The sequence below is a fragment of the Cyanistes caeruleus genome, chromosome 8 (genome assembly GCF_971803275.1).
Source record: "Cyanistes caeruleus chromosome 8, bCyaCae1.hap1.1, whole genome shotgun sequence".
Taxonomy (NCBI): Eukaryota; Metazoa; Chordata; class Aves; order Passeriformes; family Paridae; genus Cyanistes; species Cyanistes caeruleus.
The window spans coordinates 23,642,574-23,666,443 of NC_141708.1; the positions used below are offsets into that span (position 1 = coordinate 23,642,574).

At 38.8% G+C, this 23,870-nt stretch overlaps 1 protein-coding gene and 1 long non-coding RNA gene across 4 annotated transcripts in view; both read left to right on the forward strand.

The window, feature by feature from the left end:
- The window catches only part of LOC147651925 (uncharacterized), a 137,505-nt gene extending 114,762 nt beyond the window's left edge, over nt 1–22,743 (forward strand). For all 3 annotated transcript variants that reach the window (XR_015289720.1, XM_086899380.1, XM_086899379.1), the window contains 3 exons: nt 7,104–7,168; nt 19,125–19,234; nt 19,463–22,743. Coding sequence is in view for 2 of the 3 variants with exons in the window: in XM_086899380.1 (XP_086755506.1) it covers nt 7,104–7,168; nt 19,125–19,234; nt 19,463–19,628 (341 nt within the window). In the remaining variant the exon portion in view is untranslated. The remainder of the gene's footprint in view (nt 1–7,103; nt 7,169–19,124; nt 19,235–19,462) is intronic.
- Nucleotides 243–4,527, forward strand: LOC111930979 (uncharacterized). The gene is made up of 3 exons (XR_002865367.2): nt 243–343; nt 893–979; nt 4,064–4,527. It is a non-coding gene; the product is annotated as an uncharacterized LOC111930979 (long non-coding RNA).
- Nucleotides 22,744–23,870: the final 1,127 nt, after the last annotated feature.

Sequence of the window (23,870 nt, forward strand, 5' to 3'; positions counted from 1 at the left end):
AGATGTTTGCATGCACAGGGAAGGAACAGCTCTCCTTCCCTCTCAAAACTTTCTCCTCTCTTTTTTCTCCTCTGTGCAAAAGTCTGACAGCTTGATAAAAGCAGGCTTGTCTCAGAGACCGACTAATGAAAGTGCTTGCAACAATTTGGAGCCAATCTGTCGATGAAGAGCACACAGGTGGGTCTCTGACAGTCTGCTTTGCAGCAAAGTATATAAACCTATGCTTAACTCTCAGGGCCTTTAGTGGGACTTAAGGATATATTTGATAATATTAAGTGCTGCACTGATCTGGGATGACTTGAATACAATGATAGGAACAAGACAAGGGGAGAGGAAATGAGGGGTGAGTCTTGCTGTCCTCCCATTACATCTGGGCACAGGTTGTTTGCTATGAACTGATAAAAGGAGAGGTGGGAAGCTGTGGGTTCTGTAAAGCAAATCTTTCACCCTGCATGTAGATAGAAGGTACCATAGCAAGCAGGCAAAATTGGAAGCTAATGTTTTTTCTCTTAAAAATGTCCTGCTTTTAGTTAACAAAACAAAAGACAGCAAGTTACAGCAGTTCCTTTGGCTGCAATCAGTAATGGTAAGCTCAGTGTTTTTGAACTGTCCTACAGTACTACACAGCAGCAAAGTTATAAGAAAAAAAGAGCAGCTTGATGACTGCAAAGCAACACAACCAGGGTAACTGAAATTAAATTCCCTGCACTGAACAGTTTCTTTCATTCCAGCCTGTGAACTGTCTTAACTTCCAGTGTTATGATAACCTCACTAACACGTGCAACTTTGGGCTGAAAGATGTGCTGCTTGCAAAAGAATAAGCAGATTTGCATTGCCCCCGTGTGCATTCTACTATGGCAGTCTTTTTTCAGCTGAAGTCTTTTTTTGTCAGGCTGGCCTCTAAGACAGGGAACAGAGAGAGACTTTCTGTGCCCTTCAATTCTGCAATGGCAAAGAAGATTTTCATAGTGGAGCACATGTAAGTTATATGCTAAAGAATGAATGAGTAGCTAAAATATTTTGTCAAGAATTCATAAAATTAACATAATGGCTTATGGATTTAAAATTTAGCATTGTAGACATATAACAGTCAGGTAATTAAATTTCTCAGATCCATTTAAAACAGAAGTTTAAAAGGAAAAAAAATAAAGCAGAGGTCACATTGTATTGTTAAAGTCTGGGGACAGATCTACAGCCCAAGGGGAAATCAGGAGGCAAGGTAAGAAAATCCACAGCAAAACTTTGTGGCTCCAGGCTTGCCTTATATCTAGTTTCTAAGAAAGCATCTGAAGACTGATTCCTCAAAACTGCTTTTCTCCCAGGCACCAGAGAACAAACCAACAGTGAGGACCCTCTCTAACACCTGCAGGAATGGCTCAGAGAGACCTGTTTGCCTCTCCCCACCTTTAGGACTCCTTATCAAGAGATCCCATGCTGTCTGAGACAGCACAGAGGGCAGAGCTATCTCTAAGCTGTGACAGTGTGGAAGGGTCAAGTGGAGCTGACATTTTGCAAAATGTCTGCAAAAGACCAGCATCCCTAGGAGAAAGGGATTTTTACTTTCTCTAGCTCTGACTTCTCATCCAGGCAAGCTGAAGCTGAGCTCTGGTTTGCTTTTCTTTTCATTTGCCCTGATGTGTTCTTCCAGATGTTACAGGCAGTTCAGCTTTACTGTCTGTCACCTCTTGTGTCTTGATGGCACGGCAAGAAGATTTGCTCTTCTTTGGGCTTATCTGAAGATCTGTAGATTGCAGCTAAGCAACTACAACTGTTCTTGCATATTCTGAGAGAAGGAAAAGAAGAATTTTGGGCAGTGTTCTCAGGTCTTCTCTGAACTTTGCCATTGGAGATTTCCTGACTGAGAATTTCGCTGTTCTAATTCAGCATTTCAAGATGTGAGTGGTAGGAAGGATATGTTTTGTAAGGTGTAATTATCTCTTTTTAGCAGCGAGCTCCTCAATGCTGCTTTGATTGTGATACCTTCACATCGCCTGATTAAATCAAAGCCAGGTTAGAGCATTAGAATTAAGGACGTAAATTAATTGTAATTACATCAGAGCCAGCCAAATTAGCGAGTCATCAGTAATATAAGCAATGCTAAATGGCATCTAATTCTGTATAATAATTAATTGGGTTCTTCCACTAAATAAGGCCCGACACATTGGTCCTTTATCAATCCACTAAAGGCTGGTTAGCCTTGGGCACTTTTGACATGAAACAATTACAAAGGTTCTAAGAAACCAACATGTTTGTCCCCATTTTCATTTTAAGCTCTGACACTCTGCATTTACATGCTTCTATTAGTTTATTAATTAGGTCCTTATACTCTTGGATTGCTCTTATTTGTTGTGCCTGTCATCCTGGACAGCTCATTGCTAAAATTATGCTGCCCACAGAGCTTGGAAAGAAAGAATTTAATAAGCTGCAAAGGGCAACCAGAAAATGTCCAGTGGTGGTCATTTGACCAGAATGAACATTCAGAGGACTGCTGGTTTCTGATGTAATATCAAAGCTGGGTAAGGCAAGATGAAAAGGAAACTTTTTCTATGTAGGTAAGCCACAAAAAAATAATTTAGAGGGACATTCAGATACAATCTAAGGAATTAAAAACTAGTCTGGAAAACAAACAATCTCACCCTCTTCTTCTCCTCTTGACAGGGAATTATGTGAAAATTGGAATAAAACCTAACAGGAAAGTGGTGGGATCACCAATATGTAGTCTTCTGAAACCAGTCTAGAAAATAAATAGCAGACATCCTGTAGAGTACAGTCTTAAATTTGCAGGTAGCTGGACTAGCAGATCAATAGGTCTTTTTCATTTCTAACAGCAGCAGCTCTGTTCCACATGTATTCTAGAGATGCTGCTGTTGGCTTCTTACTACTGAAAGTGATTTGTTTCTTGTTTGTGACAGAGGAAATGCACTACTTTTCTCTCAGAACTGCATGGTTGCCCTCCTGCTGCTCAAAATGCTTTCCAATTACAGACCCTGCTCAAAGAAAAACATATTAGCTGTTCTGAGACCGTCAGTGTAGTCTGACTAACCTTTGTGCAGGGCAGGACTTCAAAGGAAGCAAAGCAAACTCCAGACCACCTTTGTATTCTTTGGGTCTGTTGGCTTGCCAGGATGCAGCTTGGCATTGCTCCCAAAAGTCACAGAGTACCTGAGCAGGGTTTAATTCTGGGTGCTATTCTAATGTAGCTATAGCATACCACATGTATTTCTAATTATTTTCTAATTATATCACAGAGAAGTTCAATTCATGTGTTGCATTTTGAATTGCAACTTTTGCTATCAGTAGCACATTTAGTATCGGTGTTTCAGAAAACAGTTTTGAATCTTAGAGACAGAACTTTATCCTTCTTGGGTGGTTTTGCTCAGGAGTTTAAAGGAACAATCAAAACTGAGTCACAGAATTGTTACCTGTTCAGTTTTTCACTCTCTCCATTTACAAACCATTTACAAATACAGAAAGAACTGTACAAGTCCAGGTTTGCATACTGTTTACTTACTCTGAACAATGCAGCATGTTTTATTATGACTGTATCTGGGTTTGGAGCCAGCCAGTGCCACGGTGTCCCACGGTGAGCTCAGAACTCTGGAATGAGCTGCCTGTCCCACTGCTGTCATGTGCATGTGGTGATGTTCACAGCTCCCTACACTTGCTCACAGAATTGTTTATCTCTGCCAGAGGTGATGCTTGAAAGGAAACTACGCCAATAATGCAGAGATTTGAGTAAATTAGAAGGAGGAGGACCTATAACCACCTAGCATGTGGGAAAAAGTGTCTGTAAACCACATTTAGAGTGCATGTGTTGGTACTTCTGAGAGCAACACACTGAGCAGATTTGTGACAAATGCTGTGGATCAGCACATTCCTCATCAGCTCTGCAAAGGCATAGCTTTTAGACAGATAGTCATTTTACAAAAAGGGGAATGGTTAAAATCATTGTCTCTAACCTACGGCTTGCTTTTGTCTATCAGCCACTTGAGGAGACTTTATCCTTTGTGTCTAATGCAGTGAATCAGATTAGGGTGCACTCATACGTTTTTTTTTCTTCCAGTTAAGCAGCAAAAGAAAGAGAAAAAAATATTGAAGCTGAGAAGAAACCAGGACAGCAAATTCAGCTCCAGAGAAGCACACTTGAATATGCCCTTATGTGCATTTTTGAACGAGATGCTCTGTAAAGAGGCTTAACACAGTGTGCAAAGTTAACTGTCCATATCATTTTATGGGTCGGAGACTTTGTGTTTTGCAGATGTTAAAACTAAAGGCCAATATGCTTCTGCATGGTTCCTTATTATCATATGTGTGTCTAAGAGTGCCACCTCTAAAGATAAAAATGATGCTCTGACTTCTGATTTTGTACAGCTGACTATCACTATATCTCCTTCTGACTTTCCACAGAATTTTTCCTTACCTTTCAAATTAATTAATTAAGATTTTATGGGAAAAACAATTAAAATGGAAAAAATATTTCCTGTAATAACTTGTCTCTATGACAAATAAAAAAATTGAAATTTTCTATTTAATGTCTGTATTAAAGCTAAAATTCAACCAATTTTATTTTAAAATATTTCTGATTCTGATTTTATTATTTTGTCTTTTGGGTTGGTTGTTGTTTTTTTTAACATAGGTCAGTGTTCTTGTTTTTATATAGTGTTCCCTATAGGAAAGACTGCCTCATGTTCACTTATGTTATGGCAAAGCAGGGAACCTTCATAATGCATTTGCCTAATTGTCAGATATTCTGAATTCCGAAGAAATGGTAGCCAGGGTGAGACCTGCTCCTGTTTGCTCTCCACGATTTTCTGCAAGGACTGCTTGCTTCTGAATTCACCTGAAAGTATCCTACATTTAAAAACTGCCAGTACTAGTTCTGCACAAATTCATGCCATGGGATTTTCATAAATAAAATCCAGTGACATTCATAGCCCTGTAATCAATTACTTGGCCACTTGGCCAAAGATCTGTTGTAGTGTAAATGTTTATACACCCAGAGTGCCTCAAGGCCTGCATAATCATTTGGCATACACCATTTGGTCCACAAGTGTAGCGTGGCCTCGCTTACAAAACACGCTCAGGATGGCAATTGGTAGCAGGACACTGCAGTGGTCATGGGCTAATGGAAACAGTGAATTTAGTCCTGCTATGGCAGAATAGGTGACTAATCTGAGACTCTTTTAACCAAAATGTTTTTACTGAAATTAATGTTCCTGTGGGAGCATATGGATGAATGGATACAGAAATAAATACAGGCACAAACTCTTCTGCACTAGAAGGTATGTTTTTATGCATTTTATTAAAAAATCTAAAAAGTTTGATCATATTAGCTGAAATCCTGAATGCCCTGTTTTAAAAGATGAGACATTTTAGCATACTTGTTTAGGAAACACAATAAGAGACAAAAAGGTTCAGCTGTGCTGTAGAGCATCAGAGTGAGAAGAAAGTAAAAAAACCAAAAAATCAATAGAGAAGACTCTGCATCTAAGTCAGATTTGTTAGTGCTCCTCCAGCTTGCTATCTGCCTCTTAATTTCCAGTGTTATGCTGCCATGGGTGCTGTCTTACAACTACTTGCATGAAGAAAAATGAAGAAAAGGTTTACCGTATTCAAACTAATTTTGTGTGGCAAGTTCTCAAAATTTTCATAAAGCTCAAAAATTGAAAGCCATACTTTTTAAAACTCTTGCTTTTTAGAACTCTTGGCATTTTGTTACTTAACTAATATTTATTGACATGTATGGCTAGCATTTTTGCTCTCAAAAGAAGCAGCCCAAACAAGGTATCAGCTAGAAAATGGAAAGAAAATAAATGCATAAAATATACAGTTTTCCTTGCCTAATATAGATGTGGAAAGATGAAAATCTAAATGGCATTTCTGGGAATGAATCAGTAAGGTAGCCACAGATATCTTGATCAGAAAAGCTTACAAATGTTCACATAGTGAGAAACTTGCTGAAACCAATTTTAAAATCCTTATCAGTGTTTCTGGCTCTGGTTTGACAAAGCAAAAGCAGAGCTGGGTCCCAGTGTTCTGGTTAGTCAGTGGGTGTCAGTGCAGCTGTGTCTGTAACTTGGTATTCCTTGTGGCTGGTGCAGTGCACACTCAAGCCTGGTGATGCTTAGGAAGGGTTGTTTAGGGTGAGATGTCTGCACCAAGCATGATCCCTTACATCTGAGAAACTTCCATGCTTTTTATGTAATGCTTTCCATAAATTGGTTGGAGAGAGCAGGTCAACGTCTCATTGTGTCAGACTCAGAAGAAAGTAAAGGTCTCAAAACAATTTGTTTTATACAGATTAAAATTGGAAATTCTAATACATTATTGACTTGTCTGTGTCACCTTGGGAATCCTTTGCCTTCAGCTGGGGTTTTTATGCAATTCAGCCATTGATCTTTGTAGAAAGCAGGTATGAATATGCTTACATCTTTTGAAAGCAGCACCTAGAACCTCTATAAACCTGTCCTCCAGAATGCCAAGCTGTCATTGGTAAAGCAGATTCCTGGAATTTGCAGCACATAACACCTTCTGCTTTACCTTTACTGAACACATTATTCCTCCATTGGTACTTCCTTTTTGTTCTGTGCACAAGCACTAGGATTTGATCGTGAGTAATTTTATTTATGGGGAAAAGAACACTTGCTTGTCATCAGTTGCAGACCCTGAAGAAATCATCTATAACTTAACAGTGATTCTACAAATAATGTAAAGCAACTTTATCTGGTAAAAAAAGTATGATATATGTTCAAGTTTCATGATAATTCCAATATAAGGAAGTAGAGCATCAAGGCTTGAGGTTACTGTGGTTCAGTGTATTTTATTCCAGCATTAAATACCTGTCCTCTTGGCAGTAGAAATCTGTTTTTTGACATCAAACTGTGCCCAGACTAGCACAAACAAGAAGTACTGGGAGGAATAACAGTAGTATCTTCTGATTCAGCCTTAGGAGGCCTGGGCAAATTGCCACAGATTACATTTTAGCAATGCAGGTGATAAAAATAATGTTTTTTCAGGTCTGCTGTTTCTGAACTTTAGCAGTTATTGTCCTGCTCCTAGCAGTGAAATGGAAAAAGCTTGTTATTCTAACACTTTCGTTTCAGATGCCTTTCTTTTCATTGCCATGGAAATTATAACTATGAGCAGTACCATTGGCGGAAAAAAAAAGGTAATGCATATTTCTGAGTTTCAAATGGCTCTTAAATTATACTAATTCAAGAAATTTCTCTTTCTTGTTCAATACATTTATTTTATATATGCAAAGAGAGATACTACATTAAAGTAAATAATTACCTATGCTTAGTTAACACTCCCTTACACTTATCCTTATGTTGAGTCATTGTCCATATAGCTGCCTTAAAATGTTTTGTAATCCTAAATACATTTCATATCACCTCAGACATTTAGGACACACTTTATAAAAGCTCACTTGAAGCAACTTGTTCTAGTCATTAAAATCTTTACTTCATTGCAATTTTTTTTCACAAGTCAATATATATGCGAAAACTTGAAATTCTAAATTTTCCAAGTAAATTAACAAAATTGTATTTAACAGCTGTGGTGTTGGAAAGGATGAATCATGGTGTGCAGACACTGAATTGCTGAAGTTTTCCCCCTCATTACTAATGTTCTCATGGGAAAGGCTCGCCTCATGAATATTCAGATGTGCCTCAGAGAATCATAGAATCATTAGACCTGACCCTTCTAAGTCCACCACTAAACCATGTCTCTAAGTGCTACATCCACACATCTTTTAAATACCTCTGGTACCTCTGGGGAGGGTGACTCCACCATTTCCTTGGGCAGCCTGTTCCAATTCTTGACAACCCTTTCAGAATATCCAGTCTAGCCCTCCCCTGCACAGTGTGAGGCTGGTTTCTCTTTTTCTATCACTGTTACATGGAAGAAGAGACCAACACCCACCTCGGTACAACCTCCTTTCAGATAATTGTGGAGACAACTCACTGTTGTCGGCAAACTCAGTTCCCTCATCCAGAACATAGGTGTAAACAGGCCTGGCACTGAGCCCTGGGGAGCAGGAGCAGTGATCAGCCATGAGCTGGGTGTGACTCCATCCCCCCCAGTGTCTGGGTGCAGCCACACAGGCATTGTTTTATCCAGAGAATGGAGCATGTGTCCAAGCCATGAGTAAACAGCCAGTTTCTCTAGGAGAAAGCTGTGGGGGAAGATATCAAAAGCCTTATGTTCTGGTAGACAACATCCACAGCTTTTCCCTCTTCCAGAAAGTGAGTTATTTTGTCACAAAAGTTTGCTCAAGAGGGACCTGTCTTTCATGAACTCATGCTGATCCCCTGGTTGCTGTGGTCGTGCCATGTGATGGGAATCAGGATGATCAGCTCCCAGATCCCGTGTGTTCCCTCAATTTAAACTACTTTTTCTTCTCTTCTTTCTGCACCATGCTAGTTTTGTACATAACTGTGTAAAATATCTACCCTTAAAATTTTCCCTGGCAGATTGGGGTTATATACAGAAGTAAATCTGGGGGGACATCCTATGTATTGGGTCAATCTTTCACTTTCTAGGTGGAGCATCTCTCCTAAAGGTAGTAGAACCTGGTCCCATGAGAGTCTTTTGTTCCCTGCTGGAAAAGGAATTTGAAGTGCTGTTTTTTGCTATGTGCTACATGCCTTTAACAGGATGAAATGTAAGAAAGAGGGAATCCCACAAAAAATCCTGTTGGATGCATTTTGTTTCATGAACTGTTGAAGTGAATGAGATGGGAGATGAAGCTTTCAGATTTGGATAAAGACGTTGATGAAAGAGTAAAAGAGTTGGGATGGATTTAAGGAAATTTGCTATCGGTTTCTGCTTTCTGTTGCTGTAAACTTGGGAAAGTAACTTCATCTTTATGCCTCTTCTGCTAGTGTGTGAAATGGAGATAACCACTTCTTTGTCTGTCTTGCCTGTTTCATGTCTAAACTTGCTAGGGAAGAGACACGTATTACACATTTTCTGATGAGAGACTTCAGTAGGCTCCTAATCCCATTCAGGCTCTCTGAGTGTCTCTGGTTGTGGCAAAGATAATAAAAGGTCTCGAAATTTCGACAGGACTACACACTGTGTTTCATAGCTGACTGTGCTATACTGTTGGCAGGGCATAAACAGAGTGTGGCTACTTTTGGAGGCTGTGTAAGAATCCTGACACATTAGGTGCTTAATTTCTTTGCCTTGTGGGACTGGAGACTTTCCACTCCTTCTGAAAACTAGATTGAAATGGAGAAATACATCCTATGTGCATGCACATAAGATCATTTTGCTTCCCAGCCAGATTTTCCCCAGGTTAGGTACTTTTACAGATCTCTCTGCTTCTCCTTTGTGATAAGGTGCATAGCCAACATTAACATTAATGAGAGCTGTATGTGCACTCGAAGAGAGAATCCAGGCCTCTGGGCATATTTAATTGCTATCAGACCAAGACTACCTCTGCATAACATGGGGTATGCATAGAACATGGTAATGAAACTGAGAGCGAAAGGCTTGCTTAGGAAGGCGTGTGTAGTGCTCTGTGGGGAAGCTCTGCAGAACTTGGGAAATTCTGCCAATGTGGAGAGAGACATGGATGGCATACAGGAGGAAATGTCATGTTTGGGGAGCACATAGGCTGTAGTGTGGCTGTAACTGATAGTTTGGATTACCTTTGTAGTGTACAATCAAGACATGCTGCTGGTAATGATTAACTGTAGAAGCAAGATGCTAAATTTTTTCTTTAAATCTCTCTTCTTTCCTGCATGAGACTGTGTTGTCTCTGACTTTCCAGTGACCTTGCTTTAGGTTGCAGTGAAGAGGAATAAACCGAGTGTAGGCAAGATTAAAAGGCGTATCATTATATTTGAGGGAGTGGAAATTGAGTGCTAGGAAAGAGCAGAAGGGTCTAGCGCCTGTGCTCCGGTCCTATCTCTGACTTCCTCTGTAAGTAGCTTGATTCATATTAGATTCTACTATTCAGAATAAAGAAAAAAATTATATTTTATTATACCAGAAAATACTGAGTAACTTTCCCCAAATAATGACTGAAGATAACACACAAATACACAAATAGCAGCAAAAATTCAAGCCGCTCATTGAGTTCAAATACTGAGGGAGATGGTTTCTCTATATTTGTCTAAATTTTTTTTTTTTGGGTAAATGCCAGGATGTTGAGCCAAAGAGTTAGGGACAGTTCTTCTGGATGGCTGCATGATGGGGCCTGTGTTCTAAGGATGTGTGTGCCCTGAGGGGATTGTGCCATAGCACGTTCTCCTAAAGCCATCTGAAGTTAAGCACTTCTCTAGATCAAAGGACTGAATGCTATGCAGTGAAGTTGAATACAGCAAATTGTTATAATTTGATCTAAGCACATTAAAGAATTCTCACTCCCTTGAAAAGGCTGGGCCACCTCTTATGTTACAGGTACAAAGCCACCCTAACAGTAGCATATCTACCTGTAAATTCAGGGACCTTTCAGCTGTACTGAGTGTTTTAGCCCTAGGATACTGCCTCAAAGTCTCTCCATAAGTAGGAAGAGGAAGACACAACTGTGGTCTCCCCACACAGTCACGACTTGCATCGACTCTGAAAGCTGTAAGGCCAATGGCCATTGATACTACTTAAAGAAGCCTTTTGGAAGCCGTAATTTATACCATTTATGTTCAATGCACAGTTAATCTATGAAGTGAAGGAAAACGAAGGCAATTTAGATTCATCCATCCATAAAATAGGTCACCAAAGAGCTGGTTTAATATGGCACTAGTAAGACCATAGTCATGACGAGGTAATGCTGGACTGGGATCAAATGAATGGATATAGTTTCGTGTAAACAATGGAAGCGGCTTTTAGTGGAATTTCATAAAGAAAGACATTGGATCAACGAGCCAGTTTCTATAGCATTTAATGAAGACTCTATTTAATATTGGGAATGGAAGTCTGCATAAGGCTGTAGCTGATTTCTAATTAAAGAATAGAAGTTTCAGCTGAAGAGCAGTACTAAGAAACGTACATTTAAAGAATTAGGAGTAGCCTAGCCATTTAGTGATGCATTATTACACTTCTTTCTCTTGGATATCTCTTTAGTTCTCTGAAGTTAAATATGATACATATGGGAAATAGATTGAAGTACATTAATTGCCTTATTCATCATGTCATTAAAATTATAGGTCTTGCTGCAGAGTAGCTGCAACGTCTTATTGTGTTTCTGGTACACATCATTAATAGAAGCACTCCTGCTAGTGGTATGCAAAATGTACTTTCTAAATAACTGTACAGTGATTTGGGGCTCACTTATGCAACATATTGCTACAAACTATTGTAATACCCCTGGCACTTGCTTAAACTCATTGGGCTAGTGATGGAATTAATGAGGCTGCTGCTGCTGCAGTATGCTGAGCACGCTCAGCTCCTTCGATGCTCTTTGTCTGCAGCGAGGCTCTTGTCTTTCAGAGCTGGCTGCCGCTCTGTCTCCAGGGCTGAGCCTGGGATCAGATAATGAACAGCATATCAGTGCAGTGGAGGGGGTAGGGGGTGATGGGAGAAGACTTATTATTCCTTCACTCTCAAACAAAACAAAATCATTGAACTGTCAGGGTCATTAAGGACCCTGGGGTTGTCATGGAAACGACCTTTGGGGGTTTATGGCTGTTAATGCATGAGTGACTGTCTGTATTATATGTGTGTGGAAGGGGTCACCATTTTCTTGGTGGCTTCTAAAAAAAGCTGGATTGGATGGCTAATGTTCAGAAAGGAATCTCTGTGCTCTGTGGTGTGACTAACTATTTTGAATGTAGCAGACTTTGAAGGGGAGGCGGAATAAAAAGCTTTACTGACAAATATTTAGACAGAAACATAATTACTCTTGAATTTTGTTTCAGAAGCAATGCAACTTTATTTCCAAATGTCAGAAAATAAAGTCAGACTCCCTAATCTTTTTAGGATACTTAAAAAACTCTGAAAGCAAATAATTTTGCTTGAGATGATTTCAGGCTAGCAATACAGGGCACTACCTAGGAAAATGACAATAAATTTTAGAGCTGTCATAGCCAGAGAGAAAAAATGTTAATGTACGCAGCTAATAAAATTTTCCTCATTCTCATACAGACTTTCTATATGACCTTGGGTATATCATTTAACTGTTGTCCTGCTCAAGTCAATGCAAACCATTAATTGACTTCAAATTTGTAATAATGCTTGTTGAAAAGGAAAGACATTTGATTTTAAGAATGTGGGTTTAGGACCCAGTATCCAGAAAGAAAAGTTATGGTAAGAGTACACCAAAGATCAATTTCACCTAATTTTTTACACTCTCAAGCGGAAGTCATCATGGCATTTTGCTTTATCAGCCACTCTCTCCTGGCTGATTAACAATTAGATGGTTATACTTCAGTTTTCAGTAGAGACTACGGTGCTTGTCTCCATATAAAGAGAGAAAAGGAGGGGGAGGGGGAGACAAAGAGGCAGCAAAGCAGGGATAATATTAATGATTCCCTTTATAGACAGTCAGGAAATACCACCAGAAGCCAGCAATACTAAATCTGAGGAACAGTGGTAGCAATTATTTTAATATTGTATGGAACTTAGTATCTATTCAGTTTGATTCTTCAGCTCTTCATTTCGGCAAAAAGTTCTGTGTTTATATTATACTGAGAAAGGAGCTGGATTCTTCCCCCCTACACACACTAAGATAAATGAATGTGATTTCCAGGTTAAAACTGGAGGCAGAATTTTAGTTATCTCCTGTTGTAGAAGAGGAAGCCTAAGTTTGGCCATGCTGAATTTAGTATTCATTCAAACATACTTCTTTTTTTTTTTTCTTTTCTTTTTTTTTTCTTTTTTTTTTTTTTAAGTCTTTTAAGGAAAATCACATAATATTTCTTGACTCTCACCTTCCTTCTGCAAAGGAGGAATAGTCACACTTTTGTATTTCATACATTCCTTGTAGTAAAGATCATAATATACTCAGGTAATCCATCAGAAGGGCTGCATAAACATCCCTGACAGCAGGGTCAATAGCAGGATGTTAAACACAGGCACTTCATGGCTTACAGCCCATCTTCACTCCTACTTGTGCAGCTTCAGAAGTTTCTTAGAGTGATCGGGGGCAGCAAACACAATAGCAAAATTACTGAGAATCACAGTCGTAGCAGCTGTATTGATGTGATGATGTATTTCAAGACTTCTTTCTTGTAATTGTACTGGTTACAGCACATCTTTGTTAAATAGATTAAGAAGATAAAAATGTCATTGTATTACTGGATCTGAGCTATGATCAGGTTGGAGTAATTAAAAAAAAGGGATTGTATTTACATACATTGATGGTAGTGTTATTTAATTACTCTAAGAGAAAAACATGTTTGGTGAGATTTTTAATAGACTTTCATTCACCTGTCTCTTTAGGCATCTCTGTGTTTGAGGCTTTCTAGCCAAAACTCTTTTCAGTGTTGTCTTTCAATTTTATGTCTTCTGGTATTGAAGAAAAATAAATCATGAAAGCTCCAGGTTGAGCATGAGCATGATTTACCAGGTTAATACAAGGTTTAGTCAACCTTGTATTAGATCAACTCAGCATCAGATTTGTTTTAATGCAGAGCTTTGCATTAGCACAAATTCCCTTGAACCAGAGAAAATTCACACTGGAAATCTGTAGGCTTTAAGAACTGTTGATTTGGAGTGCAATCCTCCTGTGCTACTGGTCATAGTATCTTCTTGATATCTTGTCTCCAGTCCTTGCTTTCTTGTTTTCACTCTATATTCCTACTTTTTCAGCTCCTCCAAGCATTTCTTGTCGCTGCTTCACCAGGATCTCCTCAACCCTTCCAACACACCCTACCCCTCTCTGCAGATAGAGATAGAGAGGCACATTTGCATCTCTCTAAATTGAAAATAGCACATTAGCTAAGAAATGTATATGGAAGTCAACCTTGAGCACCTTATCTTAGTTTGCTTTGCATTTAGTGAAAATTCTCACCAATCGCCTTAATATTGAGGTGTAGCAGTTCAGATTTGCCAATTTGTGTTCCCAGTCAATGCACCAAGTGCACTATCAACATGCTGAGTTTTTCTATGTCCTGCCAATATAGTAAACATCTGGATTTTTTGCTGATCAGATATATTCCCAGCCTAAGAACAGTTTCAGAAATATTTTTTTCTGTGGCAGGTACACTGAAAAATTTTGATGCACATAAATCTTAGTGTATCTTTTATATTTGTTGAGTCTGTTAGTTTCGAAGATTGTTAGAAATCACTTAGAATCTAGACTCCCTCCTAGCATATTTTATAATCTCTTATAAACCTGGTTCCAGAGACAAATATAATAAGTTATAGAGAAATATTCATAGAATTACAGAGATTGAAGGAGAATGTCAGGAGTACCATTTGGCCCAACCTCCAGCAGGGTCTTCCTAGAACACACAGCACAGGATTTCATCCAGACAGTTTGACTTCACACCCTCTCTAAACAATCAGTTCCAGTGCACACTCACACAGTGAAGTTCCTTCTCATACTCTGGTGGAACTTCCTATGCATCAGTTTCTCCCATTGCCTCTTGTCTTACTCCTTTGTCCACAAGCTGCCATATATTTAAACACACCAATTTACTGCTCTCATTCCTCTTATTTTGGATAAATGTTGAATTTTTCAACAGTTAAATAATTCAGAGCATAGTACATTGCAAGACTTGTTTTGCTTTATTTTTGTTTTGTTTTCCAGTGATATTTTCCACTCAGACTGTAGTTCAGTTAGTTACAGTGAAGAACTCACCAAGGATGAAATTTGAGGAGAAAATGGAGTCACAGGTATCACTGGTGTAAACTGGGCTTGATCCTTCAGTTTCTCCTCAACTGTGCTTATTTACCTTAGTTTAGGGTCTTCCTTGCTATTGCACTGTGGTGGGCTGACCTTGGCTGGATGCCAGGCGTACACCAAGCCTCTCTATCACTCCCCTCCTCAGCAGAAGCAAGGAAAAACAAAAGATTTATTCCCTACTTCCCATCAGCAGACAATGTACAACCCCTTTCCAGGAAGCAGAGTTTTAGTGTGCATCGTGGTTGTTCTGCAAGACAAATGTTGTAAAAACAAACGCCCCTCACCTCCCTCTTTCTCTTAGCTTTTATTGCATTTTGTCATTGTGGGTCAGCTCTCCTGGCTTTGTCTCCTCCCCAGATCCTGCCCACCCCCAGCCTGTTGGTAAGGGGTAACTCCTGGAGAAACAGCCCTGCTCAGCAGGGCCCAAAACACTGGGAGCTAGAAACACCTTGCTAGGCAGCAGTGGAGCACAGCTCTGCGAGGGCTGTAGCAGGGAAAATGAATTCCATCTCAGCCAGACCCAAACCACACATTTTCATGGCAGCCCAAGGGGAACTGAGCACAGGAGTACCATACAAACCAACCAGGATGAAAAAAGATGATATTCATTTTCTTTCTCGGTCTAAAGGGATTACTTTTGTAATTACACCAAGTTCTGAAATGCCCTTAGATTTGTTCAGTGCCAGGGAATCTGAATTTACATCAAATGCTGCATAATTCATACGGCACGGACAGCAATTATGAGTTAATTGAGGGGGAAATGTTTAAAAAAAGGCACATTATGAAGAACATCAGGAATGTCGGAATGAAAAAAGGCTCTTTGGCCCATTGAGGCTCATTTTTTTTTAATGTTATTTTATTTTAAATGACAGTGGTTGTCTTTTGAAGGATGCACGAGAACCTCATGTTCACTGTCTTCGCACCATTTTTTGTTTAGGCAGCATCTGATACATTTTTTTTTCTGGAATAAGTAATTCCAACATCAGGTATGAAATTATTCCTTTCCATTTTACACACCATTCTAAAATGTGTGCATGATTATCTCTCAGTAGCAACCATAACCTTAAAATCAGATATACTTCAGTTAATACAGTCCTCTTGATCCTTTCTCACCTTTCAGATTATAGGGATTAAGTACTATAAACTATCTATACTGTTGCTGCTTTTGTTCCTACAGTCAACAGAGTCATCACTTTTCTCTGTACCTTCTCACATGTTATAATACCTACTTTTGTACAGCTAGTTTGAATGGTTCACTGGTAATCTGAACAGTTTCTGGCCTGTTTCCATGCCTTTGAATAATGAGGACATTTAACACTGTTAAGAAAATGTTTGTGTTTTGCATTTCAAGTGCTACTGTGCCAACACGAACTATAGAGGAAATTCACCTCACCTACACAAAGCCAATGTCACCAGGCTTTCAAAGAAACTCTTAGTGGAGGCAGGGAAATGAAATTCAAATATCCCAATCTATAGGCAGGCCACAACAGGACTACAACAAAGGATCTTGACATCTGTTATTTCATTCTTGAGGCCAGAAAAAAAGGTTGGGGCCACTCTGTGTTACTGGGCTGGTCCTTAGGATTCCTTGCTAGAGTTGCCTTCCTGCTGCCCCTGCCATGCCAATTTACTCAGGTCTTAAATGAAGTTCCCACTTGTAACATGCAGGATACATGAATTCACATCATTTGCAGATCATAATATCCTGTGCTGCTCTATTGTCTGCAAAAGCCTTTTTCATAAGCAAAGGCTTTATTTTCATATTAATCCTCTGAACCTGCTATTTGAAAAGAAAAAAACACTCTTACCAGCTGAAAACAAGCACACATTACTTTTTAAACGAGAGTATGTGGCCGACTCAGCTTTTGTGTGGATTTGAAGTGGACCGAGTCCAATTTAAAAATTACCTGCTACTTTTCAAAGATAATTTAGATTTTAAATTTAAATTTTATTTTGCATTTAAAATGTTGAGTGAAATATACAGCAATAAAAGTGTCAATTCAAATATTTTTTGGTTGGTTTTGGTTTTTGTCTCTATTTCAAATGTCCATTGTAAAGCCTGCAATGTACTAATTGATGTCGAAGAGCTTGTCCATTCAGCAATGTCATATGCAAGTGTAAGAATTTTCTTTGATCATTTAAATTTTAATCTAAAACATATGAGATCAAGAAGTTCACACTGAAAACCAAGGGTAATTTCTCCAATACTTGTGTGAATAAACCAGTGGCAGGGAAAAGAATGTGGCTGAGTTTCATGCATGAGTTATCTGGGATGCAAACCCTGCCTGCCCTCCACTGTAGCTGACACTCCATGTGTGTGTGTCACAGTCTGTGAGTCTGTGCTTCTATCAGATTTGTTGGATACACTTGGAAGACTCAGGAGCTGAGGAGCAAAGGAGAAAAGAGGCACCTCAATTAGCTTAATTTTGTAGTATAACCATGTCACACACATGGATAATTACTTCATCACTATTAGTGATCCATACATCAAAAAAGGCCAGTGCTGCTGCCTGAAACACAAATGACTCAACTCTCACTTGTCATCAGACTCTGCAGCACAATTACTCAGCACTGTTCATGGGCAGTTTCTCTCTCAGTTTATTTCTCTACACCTCAAAATCCTCTTCACTTATCCTGAAAAAAAAAAAATGTTTAGAAGCCAACATTCTTACTGTACTCCTTCTTTTCAAAGTCATTCCAAGAAATTCTAAATGACACCTATTTTGTTCAAAGGCCAAAGGCATCCTGATGTCTACATTTTTTCTCCCTGACATTAATGTTTCCCTTCCTGATATTCCCTTTGGTGCAGGGCCTATTTCTTACTGGGATTTTGATCTAAATTCAACCCTTGTTTCCCAGATTTGTCTAATAGGTTATTTGAAGACAAGGGAAACGTGGTAGTTCTAATCCTTCTGGCCTTCAGTACAATGTTTAGTGCCACCTGGGAAATTATTGGTGCAGGCGGGTGAGATGAGGATTAGAGCAAGGACTGTGAAGTGGATAAGGCACTGCCTGGAAAGAAGAGACAGTGTTATGCTGAAAGGGGAAGGAGGGCTACAGTGAGTTGAGTCCTCAAGGATCACTCTTAGGACTACTGTTAATATTTTTTTTAACGACCCAGACACAGAAAATAGACACAAGTTAACGACACTTGATGAGAAGTGGATAATAAATTCCTAGAAGCAGGAGGTTAAGAATGTCACAAGAGAACTGGATTATGGTCTGCAGAGGTGGGCTTAATTTTTCAAATTTTGAAGCAGCGGTTCATATTATAATCTAGAAGCAATACAAATGGAAACAATAGGGGAGGAAAAATTCTGGGCCTTTTAGTTGATCACAGTAGAGTTACAAATCACCAGTGAACAAAGCTGTGGAGAAGGTTTGGTCTGAGGATGTGTCCAGAAAAATAATTCATATAGGCAACACTGATAGTGTGGAAGATTTCTTTTGGAATGATGAGCACATTGGTCTCTTAGGAAAGTAAGACGATCCCAAGATGTAACAGAAATAGTTTACTGGAATGAACAGGGACATTTATATACTGTTCCACAAGAGAAGGAAAAAACACCTTAATTTATTCAGCCTAGTATAATGTTCTTTCTGCTAGAAGGACAGACTGGAAAAGAAAAAGGACTATTTGCTTTAGAGAGAATACTGATACAAATAGAACTGAACATCATATATTTTAGAAATTAAAAGGACTCTTCTGAAGCAGTTGTCCCAGCATTGTAAAGGAGCTGGGAATCTTTGGTGGCTTTTAATTGAGACTGGATGCCTTGATTGCTTTATGGTGGGTTACCTCTGAAAAAAGTTCCTTCCTGCTTAAGATTAGTAACATAAGATCATGCTACTAGCATGGGGACTAACTGATGAAGTTATCAGGGGCATTAGCAAACTAAAACTTTGAGTTTCTGTGTATCCTTTACTAGATAAGATATGAGTTCGAAAGGAGTAAGAAACATAATTTACCTCTATAGTAAAGGCATGGCTCACATTGATATTCTGACCTAACTACTGTGTTGTCCTGATTAAAAAGCAAAGGGGAATGAGAGAAAGAAGGAAGATTAGACTTTGAAATAATAATTTAGAACAAATATTTTAATTAGGGTGATGAATATTTGTTGTTTATTGGCACATTTTTTTTATTGTTGTTCTTATTGTGTGACACAACATCAGTCATGCATCATGCATGTGTATGGGACAAAAAAATAAAAACTTGGGAAAATATTCAGTAAATATGAGAATGTGTAAATTGTTTTCTTGTAATAAATATAATAAGAGAAGAAGTAATAAAGATTTTAAAATTATATCTATTTTTTTTCCTAAACAGGGGTTTATTTCTCAAACTTCAGCTTCCAGCCCTTGTCAGATCCTCTCTGGGCCCGTGTTCCCTGGAGCTGACATGTTGATGCTTTCAGTTGTATCTGGTACTGGAGGCTGGTAAGCCTGAATGGCCTGACTTCTTTCATAACCAAATTTATACAGCACCAGTTCATAGCTCTTGCATTGAAGATATTTTCATTTTTCAGTTAATTGCAGTGAGGCTACTTCAACATTTCTCAATAATTTTCCATTTATAGACTGTAATAAAGACTAGAAATGGCGTTGAGTTGTTAAGGCAAACATAGGTCAGTGACAATAAGTTGCTAATCATCTCTCCTTATTTAGGTACTACAACAATGATTTGGGAGATCTTGAGGAGTGGCAAGAATGGGCAAGTGCCTTGAAAGTCTTCAGCAAGGAAGGACTGATGCAGGAAGCAATAATTTCAATGGACACTGATTTGGAGCAGCAGTTTTTAAGGAGTTGTGTATGTTGTTTCCACTTATGCTAAGCCAGTTTATATTTTGTCCTGACTCTTTTGCTTTCCTTCTAAAATTGTACCATCTTTCAACTTTGGCCTCACAAAGCTGTCGACTAAACATGTGGGGGAATTCTAATAAAATATATTTGGATTAGTATCATTATCTAGAAATCTGCTTGCACTGAGTACCTCTCTGTATTCTGCTGTGAAGGACACAAAAGGGATTGTCCATGAGAATAGGGAGTAAAGGCTGATTTCCTAACCCTAACCCGAACCCCTCCATAAATGTGGAATCTCATCAGCATTCCTGAGCTTGTTGCTCTCCCTCAGGCCTATGAGAGGCTGCTCATGAGAGGAAGCAGATCAACTAACCTATTTAATCCCTTCTGGGTAGTTCAGAGAAAGCTGCCTAGCTTGGGTGAGAAATAACAGAATTTTAGAAGGTTGTCTCTAGTCTTGGTGCATGATCAGACCAATCACTGAATGCTAAGTGCAACTGAGCAAATAAAAACGGTAGTAATTTGATTAGAGAAAGTTTCCATTAAAATATTTTTAGCTGGTATATTAGCTTAGAGAAAGGTAGATCAGGGTATTATATATTACTGGGCCAGTATGCTAATATGGTCATATTCTTTCTGGTACCCAGGCTAATTCACAGCCAGCTCAGTTTATTTGGCAGAACACTGCAACACAATATACTGTAGTGTCTTAAGGATCAGACCAGCCTTGGACTATATAAACGGTGACTTTATTGTTCATAAAATTCAGTAATAAATTCCTATTCATATAACTTTATTAGTTGAATCATGTGAAAGACATGCCTTTGAGCCAGGGCAGGTGTCTGTTTTAGTTCTGCAGCGCCATGCCATCGATATAAAACACAGCATAGTAAATTCAAAACTTCCCTGAGGATCATATCCAGCACCAGTGATTCATTAACTCAGGCCTCATACTGGATGGGAACAGATTAATACAGTAAGAACAAAGGTACCAGATGTGTAGTTTCTTGGCTATGTTTTAAAGTCTATGTGTGAAAGACCAGAATTAAAGGAAATGTTTGACCTTTATTCCTTAAGTTCCAGAAAAAAAGACTTCTGGCTAGTTTCCTTTATGTATGGTAATGTCAAAAAAAAAGGCTTATGCCATTAAAAGCATTTTACATTAAAAAAATACAATTATTTTATAAGGACTTAATGTTGCTCTCTTGTGGCAGATAAAATAGATTTCAGGGCTTCCAGAGACTATAGGCACATGCTTACCTTTACATATGTGAGCTGGTACCCAGAACAAACAGAAACAGCAAATTTCTCTGGTGAATTACACGTCTTCAGGACAGAAGCCAAGACCTGGCCATCCTCAATGAAAGAATAAAGTTTCTCTACTGGGATCAAAGGCCAAACTTTCAATTAGGTGTTGAGCTATGGCTTGTGGCCTTGCCTTATTAATGGAGCTTCTGAAGATTACTGGGAGTCAGTGGCAAGTTTGTATGCAGAGCAGGTTATCATGCTCTCTCTGCCTAGCTACAGAGTTCAACTCTTATTGAGACTCTTCATTAAGACCAGTATTTCCTATTTTCAGTATAGTTCAAAATAATGAGAGATTCAAATAACTAGGAAATATAGATTATAAGTAGGAATGAAGCAAATGGCTTGATACAAGTTGATACATTCCTTTAATTCAAAATACAGTAAATAAGTAACAAAACTACGGTGTTGATTTTTTTCTGTTTAGAGATGTATTTTAAAAGATACTGGCTTCTCTGTGCCTGCACAGGCTGGTTGTGTAAAATCTGGTGCTTTCCTATATGGTCACTGTTAGTAGAGCTATAACAAATGTGCAGTTCTGTTTATGCAAGACAACTACAGGCTGGAAAGTTTGTGGTACATGGATGCTCAAAGGTACATTCCTTCATGCTTCTGCAGTGTTCCTGAGCTCAGGTGTGGTTTGAAATGGAGCAACACTGCAGTGACATGATGGGGTCACAAGACTCACAAGAATGTTAAAATAATCCAGTAGCAGACAGACTGCTAAAGACCACAGTGCCAGCAAACAGGCGACAGGTTCATCTGTGATTTACATAAAGTATAAATTGATTAACCCTGAGAGCCCTGTGGGGGATTACTCTGCAGATGAATAATTTCTCATGCTGAAAAGTACGCTCTTCCTTTCCTCTGGGTCACTCCCAAGTGCCTTGAGCATTATTCCTTTGATATTCTTCCTACAGCCTAAGACATCTCAGTCCACTCTTGATGTTGCACTGCTGGTGACCACCACAGCCTAGGCTGAGTGTGGGCTTGCTCCTTGAGAGGGCAGCTGGGGATGGAAGCTGGTGCTGCTGTGCCAAGGGCCAAAGCAGTCCCCTGGCCACAGATCCTCTCACCAGGGGCTCTCCTGCCTCTGTGAGCAAGGATTTGAGGGAGAGATGGGAAGTATGGTTTGGTTCTCACAACAAGTAGTAGACAGCTCTGAAGATAGCATGAAAACACAGCAGCCTGTTCACATGAGCAGTCTGAAGACTTCTATGAATTGATGCTATTTCATTGCACCAATTGCTTTCAGGCTTGTTCTGATATCTCTTTTTTCTCTTTCAAAACACAAGTTGAAATTTAGGTCTTGCCCACAAAATTAAAACAGAGAAACATGCTAAGTGGATTGTTTTTTGAGTTCCTCAGAATAAAGTTTATTGAAAGGTTTGCTACTTAGTATTTCTCATTTCACAGCTTGATTTAAAATGTCTTATATAACAAAATGAGAAAACATTTGAAAAAATGAAGGTATTATATTAGAAATAAAGAGTGATTATTTTTCTTTGGCTAATATTTCCTTTAATTTCCTAGGGTATGCTGGATTGTGTGTTTATGTAACCAGACATTCAATATATTCCAGACCTCGTTATTATAACTCTAATGACTTGTCCTGACAATTTGCTGCCAGTTTGTAATGGTGCTTATATATAGGGGTGGGTTAGAGCTAATTGCCACACAGTTCTTTTTATTAGAGCTACACAGATTAGTAGCCCACCCAAGTTTATGAAAAATATACACATTTACAAGCATGTTGATCTGATTAAGGCTGAGAACAAGTCCTTCTGAACATAAATACATGTAAATCTGCAAATAAATAAATGTTTTTTAAAAAGTGACTTTTTAAGGAATGTCTTTCTTTGGTTTTTTGTGTGAAAAGGCAGATGTTTTTCAGCTGATGGTTTTACAGAGTTGTTTGCATTTTAATTTTCTTATTTAGATTTTAAGTTCCTGAGGAAAAAGCTTTACTGCCCTTATAACATTGCACAGCCTATCTTCGGTTTTGGTTCTTAAAGTATTATAATTTTCTGAACCTCAATTTACTTTTTGAAACATGGTTTGGGTACTTGGATACAGAGTAAAAACTACTCCTTGGCCAAAAAATTGTATATCAGTGGCCAAATACATATATTTGTTAATTTTCAACCATTTGGAGCCTTCATTGATTGCTGTGGGTGCTGATCTGGGTTAAGTATATCTTCCAGAGAGGCTGCAAGCTACTGACAAGATACTAAAGTCTGTTTTGTCAAAAAGCTTTACCTGCCACAACACGTGCAAAGTTTGGCTGGACATTAAGCGGTAGTAACTTCCAGAAGGTCTCCTGTGTCACCTGTGGGAAGGAGTGTCTCCTAAATCTGCCTCAGGAGTGCTCAGTGCAATTTCTTCTTAAGGATTTCGTCAGGCTTGGAGCCTGAAATTTTCTTTTCTAGCTTCAGAAGCTACAGTGATTGCCTCTCCTGAGACTGTCTGAAAATTCAAATACTGCCCCATGATGATCTCACATTGTCAGGCTGTTTTTCTCACCAAGCCCCAGAGTGACAGGAGCCTGAGAAAGTAGCTGAGATTCCCATATCCTCAAGTGGACCAGAGAACTGACTGTCCAGCACTTAGTTGTTGATTTATACAAGATTATGACTGTGAGAATATATCTAAGGCAAGAAGAGGCCAAAAGATCTTGCTGAGACTCAGTGCAGCAGGAGGTGTAATAAGCCAGGAGAGAAAAGATGGCTTTAGCAAAAGGGCCAATTGTGTTTCTTGCATTGCAGCACATAACTGTCCCTGCAGGCAGGAGAAACTCAGTGTATGTACCTGAAGCACTGCATTCATACGACTAGTTTCAGGTATTTAAAATATCTAGATTCTGTTGTATAATTATTTCATTTATCTGCACATGTTCTCACCAGAGAAAGTGCCTAGAAAATTGTTTTTATTAGTAATATTAATCTTACTTGGATAAATCCTCAGGAAA